Genomic DNA, 27,242 nt, shown 5'->3' with positions numbered 1-27,242 from the left:
ATGGAAGTTTCTGGAAGATTTCACCCCGAGGTTTCAGAGACTGCATTGTTCCTCTAAAGCCTCAGATTATAAATTCTGTTAAGAGGAAGAAAGCATTGGAGAAAAATAAATCCACAAACTGTTTAATACAGATTATTTTTCATAAAATAACTTAGAAAATTATGTCAGCATTTGTCTCTTGCCCATGAACACTGTTACTCCATATATTGCCATTTATTGCTGAATGACAGAGGTAAACATTCATATACTATATGCTCGTCATCAATGATGTATTATTTTAGTGCCACTGTAATATTTAAATTTAAATATTGCTAGCCCAGAACTTCATTTGGCTGATTCTTTGTAATTCTCTTCTTCACACAACCCTGACAAATTAGGACATATTACCCAAAATTGAAAGGTAAAAAATACTTGGTACACCCTAAAATAGGCTTTACATTGCAGATGCGTTTTGGCATATGACTGGTCATTTAGTGAGCAATTGAAATTACACTGAACCACCCGAAAGCTACTTATGACCAGTTTCGAAATTTCGATGTTCCTTTCCCGTTACCACATATTGGATGCTCAGCAGTTGGCCTGCATTTGCGGCCCTTGGCAGAGCCCTGTGGTTACATGGCCACGATTTGCAATGTTTTTGCCAGAAACTTGTGTTTATTTCTGCTTTCTGACAAAAACTGCCTCATAGAAAAAATGGATTCACTTAACAATCATGGTGTTTGCTTGATGACATGTTCGCTTAACAACCACCACAATTTTTTTTGTAAAATTGGGTCTGGTATATGGTGACCCACTTTACAACTGTCACAATTCAAGGTTGTAATTGTGGGGTTTGATTACAGTCGTAATACAAGGACTTCCTAGATGTAATTATTACTTATTTATTGCATTTTTTTCTCTTCCCTTTGCTCTGAAAAGTTTTTTAAAAGTGGGGGGGGAACCTCTCCCAAGAAACCCAGTAAAAATGGATGAGTCTCAACTTCCATGTGTCATTAGTTCATCCACTACAACTCTTATAAGAGTGTTTTTTTTATAGGTTTGGCTATCAAAGGGTTGTTCATTTCTAACTGTAGAAGGTCAGGGAGGTGACCTTGAGGGAAAGAAGGAAAAATTATTATCTAAGCAAAGGAGGTTGAAACATTCCTTAAGTCATCCTGGGAAAGAGAATAGTATTCAGAAGAGACTCAAGCAGGTCCATCCCAGACTCACTGGAGTATAAGAGAGAGGGAAGGTAGTCAGGCTTGCAAGATTCTGCAATTGTACTGTGATGCATTCCAATGAAGTACAGAATAGAGCTAATCCTCCTATGGAGTCAGTTTCTGATCTCATCTACTTGTAGAGCTGACAGTGATGTAAACTTTGGTGAATAATAAACTGTTTTATCTAATGCAAAATATGTTTGTTTTGTTTTTTCCTTTTTTGATGAAAAAAAATAAACATACTGGAAATCGCTATCTCATTGGTGTTCAGAGTTGCTAATTAAGAATCATTCATTGTATTCTGCCTTGAACTCCTTGCAGAAAATAAAAATACATCCACATAATTTATTGCGCTAACAAAAGGACTTATTTTACAAGTTTAGAAAAAACAGTGACTCCGTCATATAAAATGTGATCATATGCCTTGCGTAACACCACAATTTGTGGAATAACTCATAAATGGCCACGAAAAATATATAGAAGCTTCAACTTTTTGCTGCCAGATGATGGACATGTAACATGTTTGCAGCCCTAATCTCACTCACAACCATAAATTATAACATAAAAACATTAGTGTTATATAGCTTCTAAGTCACATAGAAGTAAGCCACACTTCGTCTGAACACGTACGAACTCAGCCACTGTAGAATCTGGAATCTGTCTTTCACTTCCTTAAAACAGATTTCTTTTTAAGGCTTTTTTGCTACTAATTTTCACAATGCTTGAAACTTCTTTCGGGTTTTCTCAAGTTTATTTAATTTTTAATCTGTTTCGCACCTGTATATGCTGAAGCCTACCTGACTCTTCACATTTCCAGGCTCACTCTAATACACTTCCAGAAGGCGCTGCCAGCGGGCCTGGTTCTGCCAGCGGGCCTGGGGAAACCAGAGTGGATGGAGCCCATTAAATGGCTCGTGTGATCTTGCTGTTGACAGGGTAGGAGTTGGGAAGTGATTTTGTTATTGTGCTGTCCAGACAGTTTAGAGTTAATGGGATTTGGGATAGTTAGTTAGGAATGGTGAGCTGTCCCCTTAGGGAATGCATCATGGTAAATGTAGTTAAGGTATCCTGGGAAATGTAGTCCATGTCATGTAGTCACATCTGTAATCCGGATTGGTTACTAAACTGACTCTTGTTGGGTTGGGGGAGGCTCTGTCACTCTTGCCTGAATCCAACATACCATGCAGCTGCTTCAATCATCATGGGGATGAGACTTTATTATCTTTCTACACCATAAAGACAGATATGCAAAGGATTGGACATTAAGAAGAACCTCGTCATAACTGTGAGTTGATGGGATGCCTGTTGAACCAATAAAAGAAACTTTGTATGGATGCTTTTTGGAGTTATCTATCTGCCTTTGTACAGTATTTGTACAGTATTTGTACAGGACAGGCAGAATAGTAAAAAGGTGGTTATCTCTTTCATCCCATAGTTGTAGAGGCAGGGGGTAGAGCTGCTACCACAAGGCTGTGTGTTCAGGCAAGAGTGAAGAAACCTTCCCCGACCCACCAAGGGTCAATTCAGTGACCAATCGGGGTTACAGATGTGGCCACATGACATGTACTACATTTCCCAGGATACCTTGACTACATTTACCATGATGCATTCCCTTAAGGGGACAGCTCTCAATTCCTAACTAACTATCCCAAATCCCATTATATTGTACTATATTAATTTATTTGATTCTTTTTGTTAGTTTTTATTTTTTAAAATGTGGATCTATGTTCTGTAAACCGCCTTGAGTCGCCATGGGCAAATAGGCGGCAATATAAATTCAATAAATAAATAAGTAAATTCCTGGCTATTGGAATGCCATTGAGGAGGCAGCTGGACAGGTGGTTGTATTCTGAAAGGCAATCACACTCACCTTTCCTTGGCAACCTCCAGGCAGTTTTCTTTTGTGAACGGGCATGGTTTAAAGGCAGGGCTTCGTAGGTTAAAAAGAGCCACCCAACTCTGCAATTAATTAAGGGCCTTCCAGATAAATGCAGAGCTGAGGCTTCACTCCCGGTTAGGATGAACGGTCTGATAAGAAAGGTCTAACGACCCGGAGAACGAGGTCAGCCGCAGCTGCCAGAGAGAGGCGGAGCGACGCTGCCCTTTGCTTTTGGCGCGCTTCTCTGCCGCGCCCGTCCCCGACCCTGCTGTGAGAGGACGGGCGTCGACGGCAGCGGCTCAAAGCATCCCTCGCCCTCTCCCGAGGGAGGGACAGAAGCGCGCGGCGGCGCAGAATTCCACCCTTCCTGGAAAGAGCAGCGGGCACTTTGCACGAACTCTCGCGGTCCGACTTTCTTTTCCGCACTCACGGCTCGCCCTCGACACGACCCACACGAGGGCGTCCCCACCACGCACTGGCGAATTCCGTGCCCTCAAGGCAGGGAAATGGGCATCAGAGTTGCCCCGGGCGTCCTGACACTGGTGGCGCTTTCCACGTTCGGCCGCCTCGCCGGAGCGGGTTGCGTCGAGGAAAGGCGCTGCTGTCTCGGCCGGGATCAGACATGCACCGCCACCGGCTGGCGACTGGACAGAACTTACGGGACCTGCTTCTGCGACGAGGCGTGTGAACAGACCGGCGACTGTTGCCACGACTACGCCCAGGCGTGTCCAGGTAGGCTGGAAGAAGGGAGGCGCCCTGCGAACGCCTGAAAGCACCTGCCGCCGAGCGAGGTTCCACGCTGGGATGCTTTGCCTCCAAAACACTCCTGGCGGTAGTGGGGGGCGGGTTTCAGTGGTCCTAGAAGTACAGGAAACTATGTGGTTCTCCTCCCCCCACCCCCCATGTCTTCGAGGAAAACTAACCTTTGCTTTTGGAATTGGCATAAAGAATAAAACGCATCTCTTAAACTCCAGATAAGTGGCTGCTTCTTGGCAAGTGCGGGGTGGGTTTATGCAACTTCGGAATCTTGACAGCAGAACCACTGTCTTCACAAAATGTAACGCCAAGCCGTTATTCCCCAATAGCTTGAACCATAAATTACCCAGTCCCGTGTGGTGTTCTGCCCCACCCTGTCGTGGGAACTCAGCTGTTCCTGCTATTTCCTTTCTTTCCCACTTATTCCTGCTCCCCGAAGGAAGGAAAGTTCTATAAAGAAAACTTGGTGCAAAACTTAAAGCCGCTCATTTTTCCTGACTTTTCATGAATATGGAAATCCAAATGAAGGACAAAAATGTAAGGAAACGACTCAAGCAAAATACAATGAGTATCCGGAGGGCAGGTTTAAACTTTAAAAATGAAGGCAATGGTTTCCTTTGAAAATTGAATCAAGTTATTAAAAAGTGTGTAACTATGTTTGAGTGCAATAGCTTTGTTGGATTTATGATTTTTTTTGAAGAGGGAGGGGAGAAGAGTAACAATACAGTCTCTCTAAAGTCCTTGTGCAGTTTTAATAGATAACAATGTCATTTCTATGTAAGGTATAAAATTTAAATAAAATGGATACTGGATCCCAGAATAATAAATGTGATCAGTGGTATATGAAATACAACTGCATTCAGAGAATTTCAAAATCATGCTATCCTTTGTATCCAAAATCATAATAGATATATTGAAAATTGACTTTCCTACAAATAAATGTGCTCAATCTCCTTCTCTTTTGCATTTATATAGTTAATAGTTCCACTTCTGTATATGATATAAACAATTAAACTACACAAGGATTTTTATAGATACCCTACATATTAATAATCCAATAAAATGATTTGTTTTCTTCTTTCCTTCTGTGGTTTTCTTCTCAGTACAATTACTTGATTTGTGAGTTCCACTATGATAGGGGCCATAATGGAGTTCAAAAGACCACCTGTCTTTCTACTTCTGGACCCCTCATGATAGTCAACCTTATAGTCATTTAAAAATAAAAATAGGGACGATCCAAACACATTAAGTATTGCAGCCTAGCTGTAGAATTCAGTCATTCTGTAGTACTGAAGAGTCAATATATGCAAGAAGTTTTGTTTTCTGCGTTTTTAAAAGTACATTTTAAAAGCAAGATCCAAGCTGCAGAAACAAAATCTCCTTGCCCTCTCACTGGAACAGTTTTTTTTAAAAAAAGAACATAAAGCATTAATTCTTTTTTGCAAGGATGGGGAAGCAGGAATATGCCTGTCAAATGAGAATCCTAGAGGCAATTTTTGCAGCTCAAAAGGCATATTGAAGGAACTTTTCATTTTGTACACTATTTCTCAATCAGGAGTTCCCCTTTGCACTGTTGGCACAAAACTTTAGGGGCTGTCTGCTTTACCAGCATCTTGGAGTGGTGTGCTAGCTTTGTTTCTGCTCTAATTGGTGCATTGTGAAATAGATTATATGGATTAATCTGTGGCGCACAGAGGAAGGATCCTGCCTTAGAGAAGAGCAGAATCTGATTGGCAAGTGGCTTCTCTGAATTCATTAATGCATGGTCATGAAATCATGTAGACAGGATGCATTTAATCAGGGCTGGATCTTAGCTGGAGAAAGACAAAAAGCAAAGGTAGAATTTGGAGCAACGGATTTCCCTCTTAATGGTACTATGGGCACATTTGTATGTTACAGTTGCTTGCACAAGGAACTTAATCCTCCTTTTTATCTGTTCTTCTCTTCCCAGAATTATTTTTTGTGCTGTCCAAAGGGAAAAAAACCAGAGGGGAATATGGGGAAGATTATTGGTAGTCAGCTATCACTGATTTGGTGATAACGGGGATAAGATTGTCATTATTTTTTTGTTAAAAGACAAAATTCCAACTTTTCACTTTTGTTCCAATTCTGACTTTTTATCCAATGTATTTTAGCCATGCTTGACATCTGTAAATGTCAGTAAACAATAATTTGGCTTTACGCCTGTATGCCAAACAAATCCTCAAATTGTTTTTCTCTTTCCTCCATGGGCTATTGGCTTAGCTGAATGAAAACTGTCTTGTTTTAGCTGCAGTTGGATTTTCAGGAGGCATTTCAAGCAGCTGATGAATTTGTGACATCAGAACCAAAAAATGGAACTTTAGCATGTGTGTTTGGGAAATAGCAAATTTAGGATTAGAGTACAAATATTAACTACATACATATATTAACATATGCAAATATACATACAGGAATTTTCAACTAATCTATTAGAAGATATTATATGCTTAAATATGAGTGTCACCTTAGGTTTATAAACAATTATTTAATCCTGAGTCCTAAGCACTTTTAGCAATGTTAGAAAGCATGTTCCACTTGAATACTAGTCAGCAGGGATACATAGCATTACTCAAAATGCAGAAAATATCTCCTTTCTGGCATCTGCTTCCTTCTAAATTTTCTATAAATTGCAAAAAGTTCAAGAGTTTCTTGTCATGTAGGTTTTTGAGAACCTAACAGCAGAACAAGTAACATGTGTACCCCTTACTCTAAATTTTATAGCACCTTTAGTTGCTTTGAAACAAGGGAAAATAATGAAGTACTTCTTCAATATAACTTTCCTTCTTCCATTTTAGTATCATACCATATAAAAGTGAGATGGGTGACCATATAAATTGAAGGTAAAGGGAATCATTACAGGGTCATCAACTATGTCAATATAGTATTGGTTGGTGTGGTTCCTATCCTATTATTCAAAACGTGGACTTTGAAGTCAATCTGAAAAACATACGTATTGATATAGCTATCACTTAAACTTTTAGAGACTGCTTATGTATTATATGATAGGCTGAAAAAAAGAGTTAGGATTAGAACAGTTGAATATGAAACTGTAAAATCATTTTATGGGCAAGAATATTTTAAGTTATGGATTAGGTATTATTTTGTGAAAGAAGAGGAAAGTTATTGAAGTATGGGGCCCAGATGGATAAGCAGGTGGACAATTGCTTTGTAAAGCAACTTTATTTCCACAGTACTTTTAAAAATGGCAGATCCGTGTTAACTTCTGATATTCTTAATCTATTTCTTCAGGAAAAAGCAGGCTATGTAACCTACTAAATTAAATTTTGCTAAATGTTTATAGAGAAAAGATAAATCTTTGACAGTAGCAATGACTCCATGAGTTTCTTTGTGACAGTATTTTTACAATTCTTTTGCAGCTGTTTCATGTGTTGTTGGGGAATGGAATCACTGGAGTGGCTGTGCAGAGCAATGTAAACCCGCCTTCCGGATGCGTACACGTATTATACATCAAGAGCCAAAAAATGGTGGGGAGCCTTGTCCTCCGATAGAAGAAAAAGCTGGCTGCCTGGAATATGCAAGTCATGAAGGGAAAGACTGTGGAGATGGTACACATGCTTCCCATTTCTCTCTCTCTTTTACAATTTGCATCCTTATCAAATGCCTTCCAGTTTCTTATAAACTTGTTTAATCCATTGTCTCCAATCAGATGGTTAATTTTGACACCTCTGCTAATTCAGTCAATTTTAAAATCGGCTCTTCGACGGTGACCATTCCCTTTTCCTTCCAATGCTTAGCATATACAATCCTCTTAGCGGTCACCATGTAAAGAAATAAGGCTCCAACTGTTTTCCAATTGGTTTGTCCATAATACCTAGAATAAAAACTTCTGGTTTCATTATTATTTGTAATTTAAATATTTTCTTCTTTGTCAATATTATATTTATCCAATATAATTTACTGGATAAATTTTCTGGATTACTTTCAAGATAGAATGTATGATAGAATGTACCTGGATTTTGATTGCATTTTCAACTTGTTGGAAATCCCTTTATACATTTTTGAAGTCTATCTGGAGACAAATACCAGCAGTTCATAATCTTATAAAAGCTTTCTTTCAAGCTTTCTTTCACTTTCACAGTGAATTTTAAATCATTGGTCCACACATTCACCCATTGGTCTAACATTATATTATTAAAAAAAATCACCCATTTTACTATCTTTAAAATTCATCTTCCAGATTTATCATAAGTAACATTTTTTAAACTTTAGCAATCAGATGATCATCTCCAGAACATGCATTCATGTTCAATTCAGATTTAATTCCTGCAGATACAAAACCTTTTTTAAAAATCAAGTTTAAATCTTTCCAAAATTCTATAATCACAAACAAATCCTTCATTTACTAATGGTTGTCTTGTTTTAACTTCTTCAAATATTAGTAAATCTCGATGTCATCCATTTGGAATCTAACACCATCTCTTTTATGTTTAATGCTTCATAGGTGATAGCCAAAGTCAGTCAATCTTCTTTTATATTTCCACCATATATGCCCAATTGATTATTTAATAACATGAGTCTGAAAACCAGGGTTAATGTTTACTTTATTGTACCAAAATAAGCATATCACCCAAATTCCAAATCAGAACCTTCAAAATCTAATAAAGCTAAGTTCTAAAAATTATCCAATCTTATAATCATATCAAACAACAGGCATCATAATATAATGTGAGGTCTAGTAAAAGGATAACTCCTTTCTTTAGCATCCTGTAGGAGCTTATATTTTATTTGTAGTTTTTTGTTTTGCCACTTTCAGATCCCCGTATTGAGAAGACTTTGATATTAAAATACCCTGAATTCTGTTCTTTAAAAAAGGCAGCATCTCCTACCCTCACACTTGATTATCATTCTCCTTTAAATGAACTAATAATCCTAGAAGTTCATATATTTTTGCCACACAAAAATATGTTGATTTGGATAGTTTTTGTTAATGAATGAGCAATATGATGTTTTTACTTATTTCCTTAATTAGGTTCTCTAAACTAGGATTATCTAGTTTTAGGACTTGTGTAGAGAACTGAACTCATATTTTACATATTATGCAGAAATATTGAAAATTCAAATGGGTTCACAAAGTTTTAAGCACCACTATATACCAAAGGATGGAGCAGGGAGTTTTAACTTTGTCCAGTTTTATATTATTTTATACATCTTCTACTCTCAGTTAAAAAGCAATACAAGCTCTACAAATTTATTTTAATAATTGTGTTCTTCCTAGTTCCTGCATTCATAACTACTTCTGAATATAGTAAAGAGAGAAAAAATACAGCTATACATCCAAGGTGGTCTTCAGAAACAAAAGATTCTAGGTAATTACGGCTAAAACTTTTACCAGCTTCTGGAGATAAATTTCTTTGAATTCTGTTGAATTTGTCTCCGAGTCAGAACACATATATACAATCTTGACATTTAATATACATATGGATATTTCAATTGAAAGAAGGTAATTTTGTATTAACTATCCATACTAGAGGGATTAAAACAGTTTCCATACTAAAAGTATAATTCTGAAATGTCTTATGTTGCCATTGCTTTTCTTTTTCATATATAATTTTATTTAGTTCATTTGGTGTTAACTGCATTAATTATTGAAAAATAGGATTTTGTAGCAGTACCTATAACAAAGTGAAATAAAGCAACATTTTTGCAAAGCATGAATGATTATATTTTTTTCTACAAAAAGCCATTTTAATGTTTATCTGATTTAAAATAAGGTAAGGAATGATAAATTTTATCATTCATTTATGTAAGCTTTAAACACGACTTTTTTATATCCTGACTTTTTATATGGGAACTGCAGTTCCCAATGCCAGTAACACAAGCCCAATGATGATATTCCTAGTAGTCATATTTTAAAGATGTTGTGGGCTTCCTCACTATCTTTCATGTAGTATAGAGATGGGCAAACCATGTCTGTCTAGCTAAGTATGGCCTTTATTACTTGCAAGTGACTTTTGAAGTTAGACAATCTCATGCTATTAATAAAGGCAATTTGTGGCATCCTAATAGTCTGCTGCTGAATAGAGAAAGGCAAAAAGAAAACAAAAGAGGCATAGAAAAACAAATGTATTTTATTAAGAAAATGGTTGGCCTGACTATTAGCAGATGTGACTCAACAGAAAGTTGCTCACTCTGATATTCACAGGATTGTGGCATAGGGAGTTTAGTCTCCCCCCATTTAGTTGTCTTAATTACACATCAGAGTCTGAGCCATAGCTGCTAATGATTACTTTTAACTTTCGGGAAACTACTTTGTCTGGCTAACAACATCATAGATTATATATGCTATAATTACCTTTCAGATTTATTCTTGCATTAGTAACAAACACTTCCTCCCTAAAGGAGTTACTGTGTGGAATTTAAAACAGAATCATTGTCTCCTTACTGCTCTATGGAAATTCGCCCGTATGCTCGATGGATGCAGTACCTTCGAGCAGGCTATACAGTATGTGTAATGTGCCAGGAGCCAGCAATGCACAGAGATAGCTATCGTTGTCCTGGAGATGGCACTGATACTGATAGGTAAGCAACTAAATTTCTTATCTGAATCTCTAAATACAAAGTCCTTAGCCCTGAGCATCCATATAGTTTCATTTATGATTTTTTTCCCTTTAAAAATCAGTTGTGTGTATAGCTTTATTTTCTCAATTTTTTCCCCAAGCCTGTAAATTTAAATAGTTAGACTTAGTACTTGTTTTGAAGCTTTTATGTCTTTGCTTAGATTTCTCAACTAAACAGTGAGTAGATTGACTTATGTAGCCTATTTCCCCCATTTAGACAGATATTGAAGCAAAAATCTCTTTGAAATTAATTTCTTATGGTAAAGGCTTTGATATAATCTTACCCAGTTGACAGAGTCCCATTAGTAAATTATCCCCGTTCTAATTAGATTAAAGCAAGCTATTACAAGGATACGAATGCATGGATATGGTTTGTGCTAGATAGGAAACCGGACAAAATATAAGAATCTGGTCTTGGATATCAACTTGCAATTTGTTAAGTGACCATTCAATTACAACAGCACTGAAAAGTGACTTAGGGCTAGTTTTCACACTTCTGACCACTGTAGCATCCTCATGGTCATCTGATCAAAATTCAGACCCTTGCCAATTGGCAATGCATCTATGACAGTTGCAGTGTCCCAGTGGCTTTGTGATCACAATTTGTAACCTTCCCAGCCAGAGTCCAAGAAAGTCAGTGGGAGAAGCTAGATTCACTTAATAGTCGCAAGACTCATTAAACAACTGCAGTGATTCGCTTAACAACTATGGCAAAAATGTTCATAACTCACTTAACAAAACTCATTTAACTGCCTTCATTAGCAATAAATATTTTGGGCTCGGTTATGGTCATAAATTGAGAACTTCCTGTATACGTGAGATTTACATTGTAATTTTTAAACAAAAGTATAGAAAATAATGGCTGTGCTTCTCTTTTCATGAAAATCTAAGAATGGTGTTCCATCAAATTACAATTGGAAATGACCTATTTTCCATAGCTTGGCTACATAGAGAACTTAGGCTTTGCAGCTTCCAGTATCTCAGTCTTTAATTATTTTCTTGGCCTTACTGTTCTATCACTTCATTTTACTTTTATCTTCATAATTGTATTAAGACAATTTAGTAGCCATATTTTAATTACCATGGGACACCTTAGCTCATACAAAATAGTTTGGTATGAATTCCAGGTGAATTGTTTCTGTATTTTCAGAAAACAATGCAGTTCTTCTGCAAATTCAGGAAGTACTCTGGTTCAGTAAAACCATAGAACTGTCAGCCTTCCCAGGTAGATTAGACAAAAAATATAACCACTTCATTCTACTTTATTGTAAGACTACATTAATAGAATCTTGCAAGTCTGAAAGTACAAATCACCAGTTTGTCTGTTTTTACAGCCTGATAATTTAAGAGAGGATCCTTTCTGGATTTCTTTTTTTCACCTTTCTCTTATGGCAGCTATGGGCTTCTTCTCCACTCTTACCTCTTCATTCTTTAGGCAGCATCTTTCCACCCATCTCCCAAGGTCGTTCCCACATACCATCACAAATATAGTTAGATTAAATGTATCCATTAGAAGAGTTCTGCTAATATTGAAATGGGCAGGGGGACCATTTGTCCTTCCACCTGCGTTTCTTGAAAAGCTGGAAAACTGGAAGACCATTCAGAGAAGTATGAGAAATATCAGTAATTGCTGTGAATAATTGCTGCCATTCCCTTGCCTTTTGAAGTAAGTCATCAGAACCATTTCAAAATGACATATAAGTGTACTATGATTCTCTTTCCAAGCCCATCTGTTAGATACTAGAATCCTGAGAGAAGGAATCTTTATGTTCAAGTCACTGTTTGCATCCCATTGTATTTGTTACATGTTTGCAACTCTTTCAGTCAAGAAAATGCTATTTGCTCTTATGTGGATAGTGAAAATTATTGCAGTGTTTTTGTAACTATGTTATTTATGAGAATATTCAAATAGGGAAGTCATTATTTATACCATTCCTCACCTTAATAGTATATCAACATTCCATGAAGGAATATCTATCTATACCATTAAGACAATATATTTCCATTCCATTTTAGGAATGCAATTCTCCACTGGCAAGCAGTTGGAAATCCATCCTGCTATGGAACTTGGAAGAAAATTCAGCAAGTGAAAGAATGTTCTTGCCCTCTTGTACATAGTTTTATTTTTACATAGCAGAGTGAATATATACTTTAATATATTTACCTGAAACATGAAATCTAGCACTGAACCTACGTAAAGATTTTAGGCATTAAATAAATGAGAAATCAATTTTTGACATTACACTGTCTTTTGTATGAGTGAATAAAGTTAAATGAACTATATAGTGTTATATTGGTCTTCCCTGAATTCAGTATAATTATTGTGCAATGCCTTTAAAACAGTTAAGCCGCATAATCATTTATATAAATCAACTGTAATGTGGCATTTGTTCTTTTGAAAAGTATGTGCTTTATTTATAATTGAAAATAAATATTTGAAGTGGAAGTTATTGAGATTAAATCAGATGTATGTTTAGTAACATAACAGTTCCTTTTGGGGGGGTGCGGGGGAGGAGGGAGAGTCCCTTTAAATCAGTTTTTGATTCTTGACAACTACGGTATCCTGACTACTCCTGTAGTTGCCTTGGGAGGGTTTTTTGAGTAAGTGATTTGCCATTGCCTCCTTCATAGAGCTGAGAGTAAGTGATCTAGCTGGCTTTGTGCCTAAGGCAGGACTAGAACTCCTAGTCTCCTGGTTTTGGGATTAGTGTCTTAATCATTGCATCAAACTGGATTCCTCAGCTCCTTAGAAAGCAAATCTAGGACTAAGCCATTGGCAGCCTGTCTGCTCCATGTGAATTAAAAGGATAGCAAGACTCCATTGCATGATAGGAAAAAAATCAGAAGCAGATTGTAGGATAGGATAGTGTAACTGGTATTCAGTGTTGATACTCAGCATTATCATCTAAAAGTCATCAGCTAACAAATTAAAAATGCAGCACTCTGAATTGAACTTAAAAACACAATATATTTGTTAGAATGACCAGAAGCACAATCTCTACATTTCACTTTAGTGTTGCTCACAAGTTGAACATAATGCTTTCATATTTGAATAGTTAACTCAATAAAGCATTGCAGGAGCCAAATTATCAGTCCCCGAACCCTAAAAAAGATTATGGAAGGAGTTGCAGAAATACTCCTATACCCTAAAGCATGATTTCTTTGGTAAAGTATTTCTTGCACTGAAAAATTTAATCTCCCTGTCCCCTTTGCATAGAACAATGAGGATGTCCTTAGTTAAACAGATCCAACATCAATTTTAAACTTGTCTGCTTAAGACTCTACTTATGTCTTAACTTTGCAGTAGTTTTGATCCTGCAAGGTATTAGCCTGAATTTCTTACAAGCTCTCCAGAATGAAAGGTTAAATCAATTTGAAGTTGCTTGTCTTAAGCAACTTTATTCAGATGATAACTAGGTAATAGACTTTCAACTTAACATCTTATCACCTCTAAATTTTCAAAAATCAACTGAAGACATCAAAAACTATTTTTAGGAACTATAACTGCATAAAATAGTTTGTTTTATATTTATTTAAGACACAACCTGGTAAGTTCATCACATCATCATCAAAATATAAAGAGGTAAGTAATAGGTGGAGTATTAGAGGAAAAAACAACTTAGGCCAAGTCTAACTTAACTAAAGTTCTCCATCTGTCTTTTAACATAACATTGGTTCTATTATTAAAGTCATAATTCTGAAGAATTGTCATCCAGTTTCCAACTCCAAACTTCTGTACACCATTTTTTAATTTCTGGTCTTCTTCCCACTTCCATGGCTATAGAAAATTAAAATAAAATATTATAACATGTTTCTTTTCAAGCACTTTAATTATTAGCCTAATTAGCAATTGCTGAAAGGACATTCTATTTCTATTAACTTTCATTTTTGAAAGCACAATTAAAACCTATAGCATTTGCATTTTACAAGAAATCAGCATTTTAAGAACTATTCTATTTCCATTATAAAGAATGAAAAGCTTTCTGACAAGCAAATGATTATTTCAGATGTGAGAATTACAGTGGAATAATAGAAATTAGGTACTTTTGTTACTTCTAAACACAAACACAGACATCTGTTCATATTAATAAAACAGCCACTTGCATATTATAGCAATATTGTTTACTTTAGATATAGCAATTTCTTGATTTCTGTATTTATCATAAATCTTATCTCCAATATCAATTTAGTGATTGTCATGATTTTTTAAAATTACAATCTGAATATGAGTTGCAAATCTGTTATACTGTATCAAAATACAAACTCCAATATAATTATTTGAAAGGAGCAGGACAATAAGAAGTCTACAAAGATCACTGCTTATATGCATTGTATTATAAAATGAAAACATTAACACTTTTCTGAACAGAGTTCTCTTGAATGTGTATATATACCTTTTACTTAGCAAGTTCAATTTCCTTGTAATATCATATCATTAATACCAAAGAACTTGGGATAGTTGAAATAGAAAGCTGATAAAAGAAGCCAGAGACAACCAGTTTCCAAAATTGGAGGGGCCAACATTACTAACAAATGTTTGCATTTTGTGGGTCTGAATATACGAGAACTAAAAATTATTTGCTTTTCTTTTTGCTACCCAGCTGTAATAGAAGTACTGAATGAGACAAGGCACCTTGGCTTCTTCACTGATAATTGGCTAGATATACACTATTATTATATAGTATATATCCGTGATGGATATATCACGGATATGTATTGAGGCATGTGAGCTTCAGCCAAACTTATCTCACTGGGCATTCCTGAAATATCGGAAATGATGAAACAGGCCCATTTTTGGGCCTCCAAAGGCTGCAGAGGCTTCCCTCTAGCCTCTGGGAGGCCGAAAAAGGCCTCAAACAGGCTGAAAATCAGCTGGGAGGAGTGCACATGCCCAATGCAGGTAAGGGGGCATGGGGGGTGCACTACCTTCTGGTGCAATTTTCGGCACAGGACCCCAAAAAGGTTAGCCACCACTGGTATATATCACACTAGCTTGGCTTGTGTGATAGTTAAGACACAACCTTTTAGGCAACATGAAAAGATCACAGTTTCAATAGCATGTTGTAGATCATTTCTAGGGTGACTTTAGATACGTTGGATTTTAATTCCAATAAGCCAAGCCAACAATATTCAGACATATTAGCTGTGTATTATACAAATGGAATTTCCAGACATTTGGAACAATTCCTTCCACTATATTCTCTGTCCTTTATTAAATTTAACAGTTTTAGGTTTTCTTTTTATGTCCTACTTTTATATTAGCCTCATTTTTTTAACTGTAAACCATCCCAAAAATTTGTATTATTAAGAAATACTTGCATGTAAAGAAGTAAATAAATATGTAAATATGAACACTATTGCACTTCTTCCTATTACATAAGGTTTGACCATTCTGCATGGCCATGCTGGATTGGAAATAACAAGGAACTTTTATTTTCTTGGATCTTGTATATATCAGACCATACTTACAGACAGGCAGTCTTCTTGGACAAGCAAGAAAATATTTTGGAAAAATGTTGTTCTTTGGTTAATCTCACCAATATTATTTTATACTAATACATTATTTTGAACTTTTATACCTGTTTTTTCTGACAAGCTGGCAGAGACTCATCTTGTAGAGCATCTATAGTATTTTGCAGATTTTGTTTACCTGGTTCAGAAAAATAATACAAACATCTCTTTTGAACCCTGAAGTACTGTGCATTTTTAATGGCTAAATACTAATTAAACTTAATTAGGGGATAAGCAGCAGGACTGCAACATATACAACAAATAGAATAAAGTGAATCAATAAAAAATAAAACAAAGGGATATCATTTTTAAGAGGGAAAAAGAAAGCCTGTTAAAGAACGTTCTGAATAAAGATATGTCTTGTATAAGATTTAAGATTTGAAGATGTATGAAGATTAGCTCAAGTAAAGCTGAACTTAGTCAAAATAAATGGAAATACATCAAGCACAAAGCATGCTAGGCTACAGAATGATCACTGATACCTTGAGCTGTATTTTGCTTTCAATGAGAGACTATTTTTTTAAGTGAAAGGCAGGACTTAGAAGCATGGATTATGGGAAGGAAATCTGATTCCCCTCATATTTTCAATATATCCGTCCTGTTCAGATATACCAAAATCATGTAGTACTTACATTGAAGAGTTTTTCGTTTTATACTTTGAGGCATGGGGGAAATCCGTATCTGCTTTGGTTTCCAAAATGACTGATCAGGTAAGAAACAGGAACGTTTATGTAATCTATGAGAGGATGAAAGAAAGGAGATATGATAGAGAACACCTATATGGTTGCTGAAACTTTTCTCCCCTTGAATTATACCATTCTTTGTTAAGTTCCACTATCAGCCTATTTTTCTAACATTTAAAAAAAAATAACCAGGAAAAGAGCCATTTATTTACCAGAATTTGTTAAAGATAAAAACTCTGACACATCCAAGATAACTATTCATTGTGATATAAAACTAGAGAATTGCAGGAAAAGTCATACTTTAGCAGGGTGTTTGGTGTGTTTCCCAAATGATTTTCTTTCTCTTTTTCAACTGTACTGTTGCATTGTACAGGTAGCATTATATTTTCCAAACTTTTTGTTTTCACCTCTTTTGTAGCTTCCTGTAAAACAGCAACGTTTACTTAAGAAATACTTTTCATATCTTTCCCAGTCTACCTAAAACACTTATTATCATATACCATTAGGGAGGATTTAAAACAAAAGATTAATAAAAATGTAAAATAAAGAGCAATATAAAGCAACATAATTAACAGTGTAATGCTTCAGTTCAGAAGAAGTATTCTCACCCCAGGATAATATAATGAATCAGAGACAAGTCCTGTGTTCCTGCTACTACCTCAATAAGCTCTTGTAAATCATATCCAAAGCAAGGCAAAGCCTATTAACTGTAGATTCAGACCAATAGTCAAGATGAATCAGCCATCAGCAACATGGTATTTATTAAGTAGGAAATAATTAGATTTTCTCATTCCACTATTCCCCTTCCAAAAATAATAATCACTTTAGTGAGTTGTTTTTATGTAGAGAGGAATTTATAACTTCCTGGATTTAGCTACAACTGCTTACCAATTATGAGGAGCAAGGAGCAAGCAAAAATGGTTGGCTATATTTAGTCAACACATCAGGTGGGAACTGAACATAATGCAAAGAAAGCCTCAAAAGATAAGGATCTGGTTGCATCTACTGATTGAATCACTAGAATTGGTAGCAAACTACCCAAAATTTGGTAGTTTGTATAGTATTATAGTTTTCATAATTAGAATGTTTCCAATACTTTACACTATTTTAATGAGTAAGACATTGGTCACTTTTACAGTATACAATGTTAATTGTATAATTAACATTTTTCTAATTGAAATAGAATATACTACTTTTATTCTATTTTACTATGGTTTTCAACATACCTTCATTAAAAAATTGTTGGTTTCTTTTTTCAAGAAAATATTGATATAAGTTTTAATTCTCTCAGTCAAAAGATTAAAACTGAAAAATCGAAGAAATGGATGATATGGATCTTTTTGTTTTAATATTGCAGAAAGCTTCATTCTTAAAGGCTACAGGGAAAAAAAGTCAGAATATAATAAATACTACATATTGTGCTTGTAATCCTGCCAATTATATTTTAAAAGAAGCAGAACATTCGTTTTGCTCCCTGAAACCAAAATGTAGGAAATTAAATCTATATTATTCCATTATAAATAATATAATATAACATAAATGATAAATACGTGCAAATTATCTTTCCTAATAATGTGAGGCTCGACAAATTCACTTTTGTTAGATTTTGTAAACGTTTTCAGTATTTCCTTATGATTTTCACACAACTGTGCATAGATAAGATGGTACAACAATGGTAACAGTTTCTTTAGCTCAGGGTTCTCAATTCTCTTTAATCAAACTCCTGGGCAACCAAAGCAATGCAAACACTTTCCTCTAATCTTCCTTTACATTCATCCATTCCATATTATTTCTTTTTTAAATACCCACATCTCAGTTCAACATCCCATCCTTCATATATCATATGTATTAGTTTTTGTTTTTCTTTCTGCCTCTAAGTTTAATTATTTTCTTCAACTGGTTTTCCAACATAGCAATAAATATATGGTGTCCAATTTCCAAGATTTTATAGCAGTGAAGGAATCTTAATCACAGTAAATTATACAACTTACTGTAGCTAAATATAATGATCTATAATGAAAAAAATCTTATGCCAAATGTCACCAGTATAAATTTTCCTATTTTTATTTCATTAAACAAATTTATATGGCTACCCAACTTACACATGGTGACTCCAGGTGTTTACAAAATTAAAAACCCACAATCTAACTTTCTTAAACTTTGATAGAATTGGATGAAGTTTAGATGGCAGTAAAATAATATTTGGAATTATTGCAGAAATTGAATAGACAAGGAGGCATGAAATTGGATCAGAAACCTTAATTTGGGTATGACTACTGAAAATTCTTGGAGGTTTTATTGTCTGTTTTAACCTTAATAGAATAGAGGACAACTTTATTTTTGACCAAGGCCATACTTTTCATTGTTGGATTTCAAAAGGCTGCTTGGTGTACTATAACTACAATCAGTCAAGCCAACATTTTAGTCTTTTTACTATTAGACATTTGGACAAATTTATTGCAAGTAGCTGTATTCAGTGTCCCAGAAATGTAATGCACCTATTTTACTGCCCAAAATCTAAAAGGTAAAACAGTGAAAATATTGCAGAATTAAAATACTTTTAATCAGATTTCAGCAATGCATCCTGAAGGTAACAAAAACCAGGTTAGGGGCAGAGGTTGCTTGCACAAAGTTTAATGCCTTCATAGATTGTAAATTAGTAATGAATAGAAGAGACTAAATCCTGAAAGATGTTTTATCAGCTTAGTAAATCTGCATATGGATCATTTAAGAATATCACTTAAATTTTATTTCATAAGGCTTCAGAACAATTGTCTAATTTAATTCAATATTGAACATACTACCTCCTTGGAGGAAGATTCTGGAAAAAGTCTTTCTATCACTTCTGCAGCCTCCTGAAAATATCCTTTTTCCATATATATAGCGACTGCCTACAAAGAGACAACTTTTAAGTAATGACTTCCATGCTTTGTAACAAATCTGGGAACAAGACAACTTATGCAATTTAATGTTATGATCAACTCTACTTTTCGTTCTAGCAACTCATCTTGATGTATGAAAGAGTATTTACTCTGTTCTTCCCCTTCAGCACAATGAAGGCATCCATCATCCAAATAAATCAGGGGTACTTCAATCTGGCCCATTGGATCGGCTTGGAAAGAGTGAAAGATCAACCTGTGGTGCCTCTGGCAGCCAAAATGGGGCATGGGGGGCACACATGCCACCCCACACCCTGTTTAGCAGGCAGGGTACTGCAGGAGGCATCCGTCCATCCTGTCTCCCCCATCCCTGCCAGCCCACAAAGAACTATAATGCTGATCTGGTCCTCTAAGAAACCCAGTTTCACACTCCTGAAATAAATATTTCACTAATTCCATTAACTGGTACGGAGGACAGGAAAATCCTCCTCCACTGCTACTACTAAGAACACTTACAGATAGGATTGTTTGTTGGGGACAGCTTCATCCTTTCCTCTCCTGATTTTCAGTGTGGATACACGAGTTTCCACATGTAAGTGAATCAAGCAATATTGACAATGAATGGGAAAAAAGAAGCATGTTTGGCCTATGGAATGGAGCAGACAATGACGGCTGCTACTCCTGCATGTCCAGCTGCCTTAGTGTAATAACTGGAACTGATTCTGTGAGTATCTTATTCAACCCTTTCATTTCCCATATTTCCCTTGTGCTATTCTCTCCTATGCTTTTTGGCCATCCAATATCCAAGTAATCCAAGTAAGCAACTCTTCTTTTACACAACTGGCTAGAGTTTCTGTGGTAATCTTTTTATTGCCACAGGCTATAAATGGTCATGAGATTTCATGCTTCTGCCAATTAACTGTAAACTCATGTAAATTTTTAAATTCCTAACTGAATGTTGAAGACACAAAAATGGATTTGATGAAAATGAAGAATTATTTTTTGTATTTTGTGAATGGTACAGTTTCCATGGAAATTATTGTGGAGATAACCTACCCATAGTGATTGTTTTGAAGTAGTTTCTAACATAGGGGAAAAAAACACCTTAAAATATTAAACATTGCCTGTCCTATCTCAATTTATGGCATGCACATTTTGATCTGACCCATGAGAAACCATAAACAAAGGTCTAATTTTCTTGCATGGCATTCTGAATCAAGATGAATATATTGATCTACAAACAAACCTGAATCTGAATTAAGCACTTGATATCTTTATGCAATTTATCTTGTTTGCTTTGTGTTTTTAGAAATGAAATCCAAACTGACAAAGCATTTTCCAGTGGTGAAAGTCTTTGGTCATCTCCAAAATCTGAACCTTAAGAGAAATGAGAAGAAGTAAAAATAGCAGCGTAGTATTTTAAAGATCAAAAAATTAAACTTCCATACTGAAAAGATATCAGTCATTATACTAGAAGTCAATTTCTCCCTTTGATTTTTGGTTCACAGAAGAAAGCTTGTTAAATAGAGATCATCAATGATTCAGCTGAGATGGTTAGGAAGATGACTGAACAATCTTGGGAAATCTCTGGTTTGAAAGGTTATCCTCAGGTCCTTTTGAATATCATGTTATGCAGAGCCTGGTCAAACACCAAGCCAAACTGTGGATATAATTTAGAGGAGCAAATAAAATAGCAGAGAAAAAGATCCTTTAAATTTTATTTTGCTACTCATTGTTAACAGTATTTCAAAAACTACAATAAACTATCTAGGGTCCTCAGCTCAGAACAATAGTTCTAAACAAGACATAGGCTTATACTTGATTAAATACAACATGAACTTATATTAAATATATTATTTTACAAGAATAGCCCTACAACTCTGTTTCTTTGAGCTAGAAATTCAAGAGCCACAGCAGTCTATTCAAGCAATCAGGATAAAATAATTTTTGTAATTTTTATTGAAAATGGAGCAACTTAGCAACAGCAATCACTGTATCAAAATCATGCCATATCGTGCTCACAGACTGTAATTCCTTAAGACACAAAGAACTATAATATACAATCAAGCTCATCAAGAACTAATGCCTAGTCTCTAGCCAAAAACTTATGTAGCCTGGCTTTTTCATCTTTTGCCTCTATATGTTCCATGCACACTTCTTGGACTAGGTTTATGAGTGCACAGTATTTGTGGAGTATATATATAAAGTTACTGGTTCAGTAGCAAGTTGGCAAGATATCCTCAATATCAAGGTTGAGAATTTGTTTACAAATACTAAAATATGCTGTTGACTTGAAGCTGCCACTAATGCAGAGCCAGATAATTGTCATTGCTGAGCATAAGAACACAAGGCCATATTTCAGAAAACATGTGGTTTGTTGCTACCAATTTTTTGGATCTTTTTTGCTTTTATTAACAGTGGTTATTTGTAATAATTTTAGTTTACATTTTAACAATTAAAGATAAATGACAAATACAAATGTGTAGATTATGTATATATAATTTTGCAAGTTTATTTTTGGTTAAAAGAATCTATTTTTTCTATAAATATAGTTAGTATGTGTTTTTCATCAACTAGCTAAGAATTCAGATTAAAATGTTTTACCAAATATTTTTCCTTCTGCAATATATGTCAACAGCTGACAGAGGCACACTGTTTCCCTTTGATGAGTTTCTATTTTGTGCAATCCTTTAATAACAGCTGAAAAAAGAAAGTAGGCAATATCAGTTATGATTTTGTTCCTACAGTGCCACTCTGTGGTAATCAGCAACCTTGTCTAGAATGCTAAATATAATAGAATTTACTCCCCAATAATTGTATTTAGGATTGGAGCATTTTAGACCAGTTTACACTGATTATTTATATTTATGCTAGTTAGTAAACCCATCTGTCTCCCAATGTGACAATCTGAAAATTATTTTGGTGTCTTAGATACTACTGTTTTGAACTATAAATAACTAATGAACATCAATGGAGAAAGAACATAGAACTCTTCAAATATTTGTCATTCTGTAATGCTCTGTAACATATATCTAAAAAATTACAAATATTCAACAGAAATTACTGAAGTTGTGACCCAAAAAATGGATTTCTCGATTGTAATTGAAAAGTGCCTGGGAAAAAAGGGTTTACGATGTTTGAGAGCTGCCTAAAGCCATTGTATGAGATCGGCCACCATATAAACAAACCTGCTCCGAAAAACAGTTCTTTTAAAAGCAGCACATATGCAGCACTAAATAAAGCAAAGAAGTGTAAAAAGCATCACTATGATAGAAAAGGAACATCTGGCTGGCAGAACCACTGCCCTAGTTGCAGAGAAAGCCGAGGGGGGAGAAAACGGGCAGCTTCTACAGTCTGCTGAGCCATGCGTTATGGGTTTGGGGCACCGGCACCAGCAAAGGGCGTTTCCAGGGGCCACCACTCCACCCTCCCACATCCCGCCAAACAGCCAATTACCCAGGGCCAGGTCTCTGCTCCTCTCGAAGTCGATCCGGTTGCCCTCGCAAAAATGGCGGCACAGGCAGCGACAGGCAAAATCCAGCATCCACCCAGCGGCTGTCGACTCGATCTCAGCGAAGACGTCCGAAGAACAACCCTCTGAGGGGCCACAATCCACAAAGGCCGCCTTCGCCGTCATCTGTGGCATGGAGGCGGCAGTGAAATCGCTTTCCCGCTCCATTTTTAAACCTCGCACACCGCTTTCCCAACCTCCGCCCATTTATGACAAGGGCCCTGTCACGAAATGCTCCACTCTGGCCACACCCTCTCCCCGAGCGATTGGTCGAGCGGGTCCCATTCTTTCTCGTCACGTGGCTTGTTCGCGCTTTTCGGTCGGTGGAGAAGGAGAACTACGGAGCGCTCTTTGGGTCCGGCTTGCAGATTCTCGTGGTGAGGCGAGTGGAAGCTGCAAGGATCGCTGACCAGCTCAGTTTAAATCTCTCCCTCTTTTCCCGCGTCATTTGCGATTTATCACGTCTGTCGGATCGCAGAATGAAACGCGAACGTTTACATTAGTGTTTTTCAGGTTTGACATTAACTCCCAGAATTCTCCAACAGGTATGCTGATTGAGGAATTATGGGAGGTGAAGTCCCCACAGCTTAGAATTATACGACTGGAAGGGATCTCTACCAAGGCAGGAATCGTTATACCATCCTGGTCAAATGATTGTCTAATCTTTTCTTGATCTAGCAATGAACACCCGCAACTCTGGGAAGCAAACCGTTCCATTGTTGTTTTAACTATCAGGGAATTCTTCCTTAGTTCCAGGTTGAATCTCCCTCTGACCAGCTTCCAGCTTTGCTTCTTGTCCTGCCTGCTACGGAGAATAAATCGACTCCCTCTTCCCTGTTACAGCTCTACAAACCGTCATGTTGAAAACACTGGTTTACACTGTACATGCGTGTTCCCTTCGTTTTTTTTAAATCGGTTTATCGTCGCTTCTAACACAAAAGAGCGTATACCGTGATCTCCACGCGCGCATTTCTAATCCCTACTTTGGGAAGGCTTGAGGGAAGGAACTCGCTTAAAATCACAAAATGAACGATAATCCTGAAAGTTTGGAAAATAAACCCTTTTGTTTGGGGATACAATAAGTTATAAACTAGCCAACTTCAGATAATTTTAGCGGTCTGGGCGAACTTAACCTGTTGTCTAGTAGAAGGTTTGGTGTGTGTGTCATGAGAATCGGTACATGGGGTTGGGTAAACCATGCTAAAATGAACCGAAGATGCACTACAAATGCAGGACGGACGTCGACTTCTGGAAAGAGCAACGTCTTCATCTCAGTTCAAATATTCCTCACGATGCTGTGGGAAGCGTTAATAATTCTGGAAGAAGCGGACATGCGAGGAGCGTAATTGCCCTTCCTGAAGACAGCCTTTTAGGGATGAATGTTTCCCTGCTTTTGCGCCGCGGGATGGGGGCACGAGGGTGATCTCAAGTTACACTTCACTTTTTTGGAGGGAATTGCACAAAGAAATCGCGGTAGAGCGAGTCAACGGACGGAGAAGCTCTTTGAAGGTCTGATCTGATCCTGGGCGAAGCTAAATCAAGATTACACAAAGGGTTGAAATGCGTGGAAAATGTGAGTGCACCTAGAGATGTCGGGAAGGTGTATCCTATTCGATCCCACGATTTTACACACTGGAGATGCTGAGTGTGCAATCGCTCTAAGAGCTGTAAATAATCATTAAGTACAACGGATAAATGGCCTATCAATGTACTGATCCAGTAGAAATTCTGCTATGTCCAATGACTGTCATTCTAATAATATTCTATAAATTATTTTGAATTTTTGCTCAGTCAAGATTAGCAACCTCTTTCAGTTGTTTCCAGAATGTTCACCATTAACATATGATGATGATGATTGTATGAAGAATGATACCATTTATATATAGAGAAGCTTTAATAGTTTGAAAAAACAGTATTCTCTCTTAAGGTTCATTACAAAGTGATCCCTTAGGAATCCTACAATTTAATAAAATCTTTCCTTCCTAAGGCTTCCCAAGGGTCTGTGTTCTCTATGCCTTTGTCTTTTTTCTTTTCTTATTATTGGAAAAACCCTATTCTTTATAATATGATTTTGCTGTAAGGAGGTTCATAATATTTTCAAGAGATGAAAATTGGCAAGGACACCAATTCTCTGCTTGCCTGCCTGCCTTTTTCTGGCAACCACATATCTATTCCTAAACTTGGAAATAGCTGAATAAATGAAATCTATTTTGTGTAGGAAATATTTAAAAAAACAATGGTTAATATATTTAAATTTAACATTTAAATATTAGGCTGCCTAAGAGCTAATGCACCTGGGTTGTATGGAAAATAAGAGGCTGGCATATTAGTTATACAATAGTTGCTTATTGTTGGCAATTGAAATCAGGAACTCTATCAATAAACAATGCAGTTGTAATGCATGATGTCACATGACTGCCAGTTTATATCAGCTTTTCTGGCAGTCCCAGTTGCTGTTGTTTGATAGATCCTGCATGGTCATAGCTTCCCATAGTCATGTGATCACCATTTGCAACCCTCGTGCTAGCTTCCTTGTTGGCTTGTCTTGACCTAAGTCTACAGTGAAGGATGCAAATGCTCATTACTTGATTACGGCATACCACATCATAACTGTGAGCCAGTTGCCAAGTACAAATTGTGATCATGTGACCACAGGAGCGCCACAACAACTGCAAGTACGAAAACCCACATAAGTTCAGTGCCATTGTAACTTTGAACAGTCACTGAATAAGTGGACATTAAATGAAGACTCTCTGTATATTAAAAAGGCAGGATAACAATATAATAGTAATATTTTATTTTAGTAAAAATGTTCAACATCTTAATTTTTCAATATTAAAAAGCCTGTTTTGTAATCTACATTGTACCCCTTCCTCAAGTAAAATAAAATAAAAATATGAAAACATTGTCATTTTACAATTGCTATGTGACTTCCACCATTTCTTCTTTGTTGTCTCTAATACAGATTAGTTTAGCTTCATAATCTGTCATTTTTAAAAATTCTTCAATTAGTATTTATTTATTGAATTATTCCATAAATATAATAGTATTTGCTTTTCATTATGAGCCATTTACTTGCCACAAACATGTTGATATATATTCTGCTTCATACCCATGTTTTTCCCTATGTACTGATCTAATAAAATGTTTAGAGTCAGGTATACTTAAACCTGAGAAACTAATAAACAGCCATGGGACTGAAAATTATTGAATGCTTGCTTTTTATATAAAAAGTGACTACTGAGCATTCCTATTGGATAGACAAAAGCAGTAAATCTTGAAAACATAAAAAACAGACCCAGATGAACAGAACAATCTTGTACGTTACTCAGAAGAAACCTCAGCTGGCTTAAATTTCCATCAAGGTTTCCTATCGTGGACAAAAGTGTTAGGTATTTGTTTATTTAATAGTTTTATATGGCTGCCCATTTCCTATGCATGATTCTGGTAGTAAAAGTTAAACAGAATAAAAGCATAATAAAACAACAGAAATAACATAAAATAACATAGCAGCTGTGAATGTAACTACGACAGAAGAAAACACTACCTAAATTATACATGAAGGGTAACCTCTCTGATCCATTGAAGATGAAAATAGGTGTCTTGGCAACTGAACAGTTTAGCAATTCCCATTAAAATATCACCACAATTTTAATAGAGGAAATAATAGGACAAGAATATTGCATACTAGAAAATTTTATTACTTTGTAACCATTATAAGTACAAACATAAAGAAAATTTAGCACCAAAGTGTATAGTTTAATATATTTTCAGGCCCTACCGTGATGTTATTTGTTTTCACTCCACATATTCGACATATTCTTCTGTAAAAATCCAACTGTAACACTACCTAAGTGATTCATTGTCACATAAAGATGATACAAATAAGTGAGTATAGGTTGATATGTGAAAACAAAAAAAAAAAGATCATTTTATGTTCAATTATAGTTAATTGAATATTATATATTGGTTGAAATGACCTGGTTAAAATGATTTGTGGTTGCAACTTCAAGTAACACATAAGGTCCTTCCCTCCAAAATGAAGGATAATATTTGCACCCCATACTTGGATGCACAGGAATTATGCCTGAAGCAGCCATTCTGCAAAATTCATAGGGGGAACATGCACCTCTTGTTTGAGGAATTGCTGAAGCAATTGCTGATCAAAACATTTCTTTTACTCCATTTACAGATAGTCCTTGAGTTACAACCATTCATTTAATGA

The 27,242-nt window shown here is 36.0% G+C and overlaps 2 protein-coding genes across 2 annotated transcripts; one reads left to right on the top strand and one right to left on the bottom strand.

Moving 5' to 3' along the window:
* The first annotated feature begins 3,133 nt into the window (after positions 1-3,133).
* SBSPON (somatomedin B and thrombospondin type 1 domain containing) lies at positions 3,134-12,884 on the top strand. The gene is made up of 5 exons (XM_026705899.2): positions 3,134-3,810; positions 7,233-7,421; positions 9,092-9,182; positions 10,216-10,395; positions 12,450-12,884. Exons 1-5 carry the CDS (start codon positions 3,585-3,587, stop codon positions 12,565-12,567), a joined length of 804 nt encoding a protein of 267 aa, XP_026561684.1. The 5' UTR covers positions 3,134-3,584; the 3' UTR covers positions 12,568-12,884.
* A 497-nt stretch (positions 12,885-13,381) lies between these two features.
* TERF1 (telomeric repeat binding factor 1) lies at positions 13,382-27,011 on the bottom strand. The gene is made up of 9 exons (XM_026705895.2): positions 22,963-27,011; positions 22,111-22,206; positions 20,753-20,883; positions 19,432-19,518; positions 17,854-18,003; positions 16,928-17,049; positions 16,577-16,680; positions 16,013-16,083; positions 13,382-14,211 (listed from the first exon to the last, which is right to left on the bottom strand). The coding sequence occupies exons 1-9, from the start codon at positions 23,222-23,224 to the stop codon at positions 14,053-14,055; spliced, it is 1,182 nt and encodes a 393-aa protein (XP_026561680.2). The 5' UTR covers positions 23,225-27,011; the 3' UTR covers positions 13,382-14,052.
* Between the last annotated feature and the right edge of the window lie 231 nt (positions 27,012-27,242).

The sequence above is a fragment of the Pseudonaja textilis genome, chromosome 3 (genome assembly GCF_049901715.1).
Source record: "Pseudonaja textilis isolate UNSWEBS1 chromosome 3, rPseTex1.2, whole genome shotgun sequence".
In the NCBI taxonomy this organism is placed as follows: Eukaryota; Metazoa; Chordata; class Lepidosauria; order Squamata; family Elapidae; genus Pseudonaja; species Pseudonaja textilis.
The sequence above is the reverse complement of the archived record's forward strand: the minus strand, read 5'-3'. Positions and strand labels throughout refer to the sequence as shown.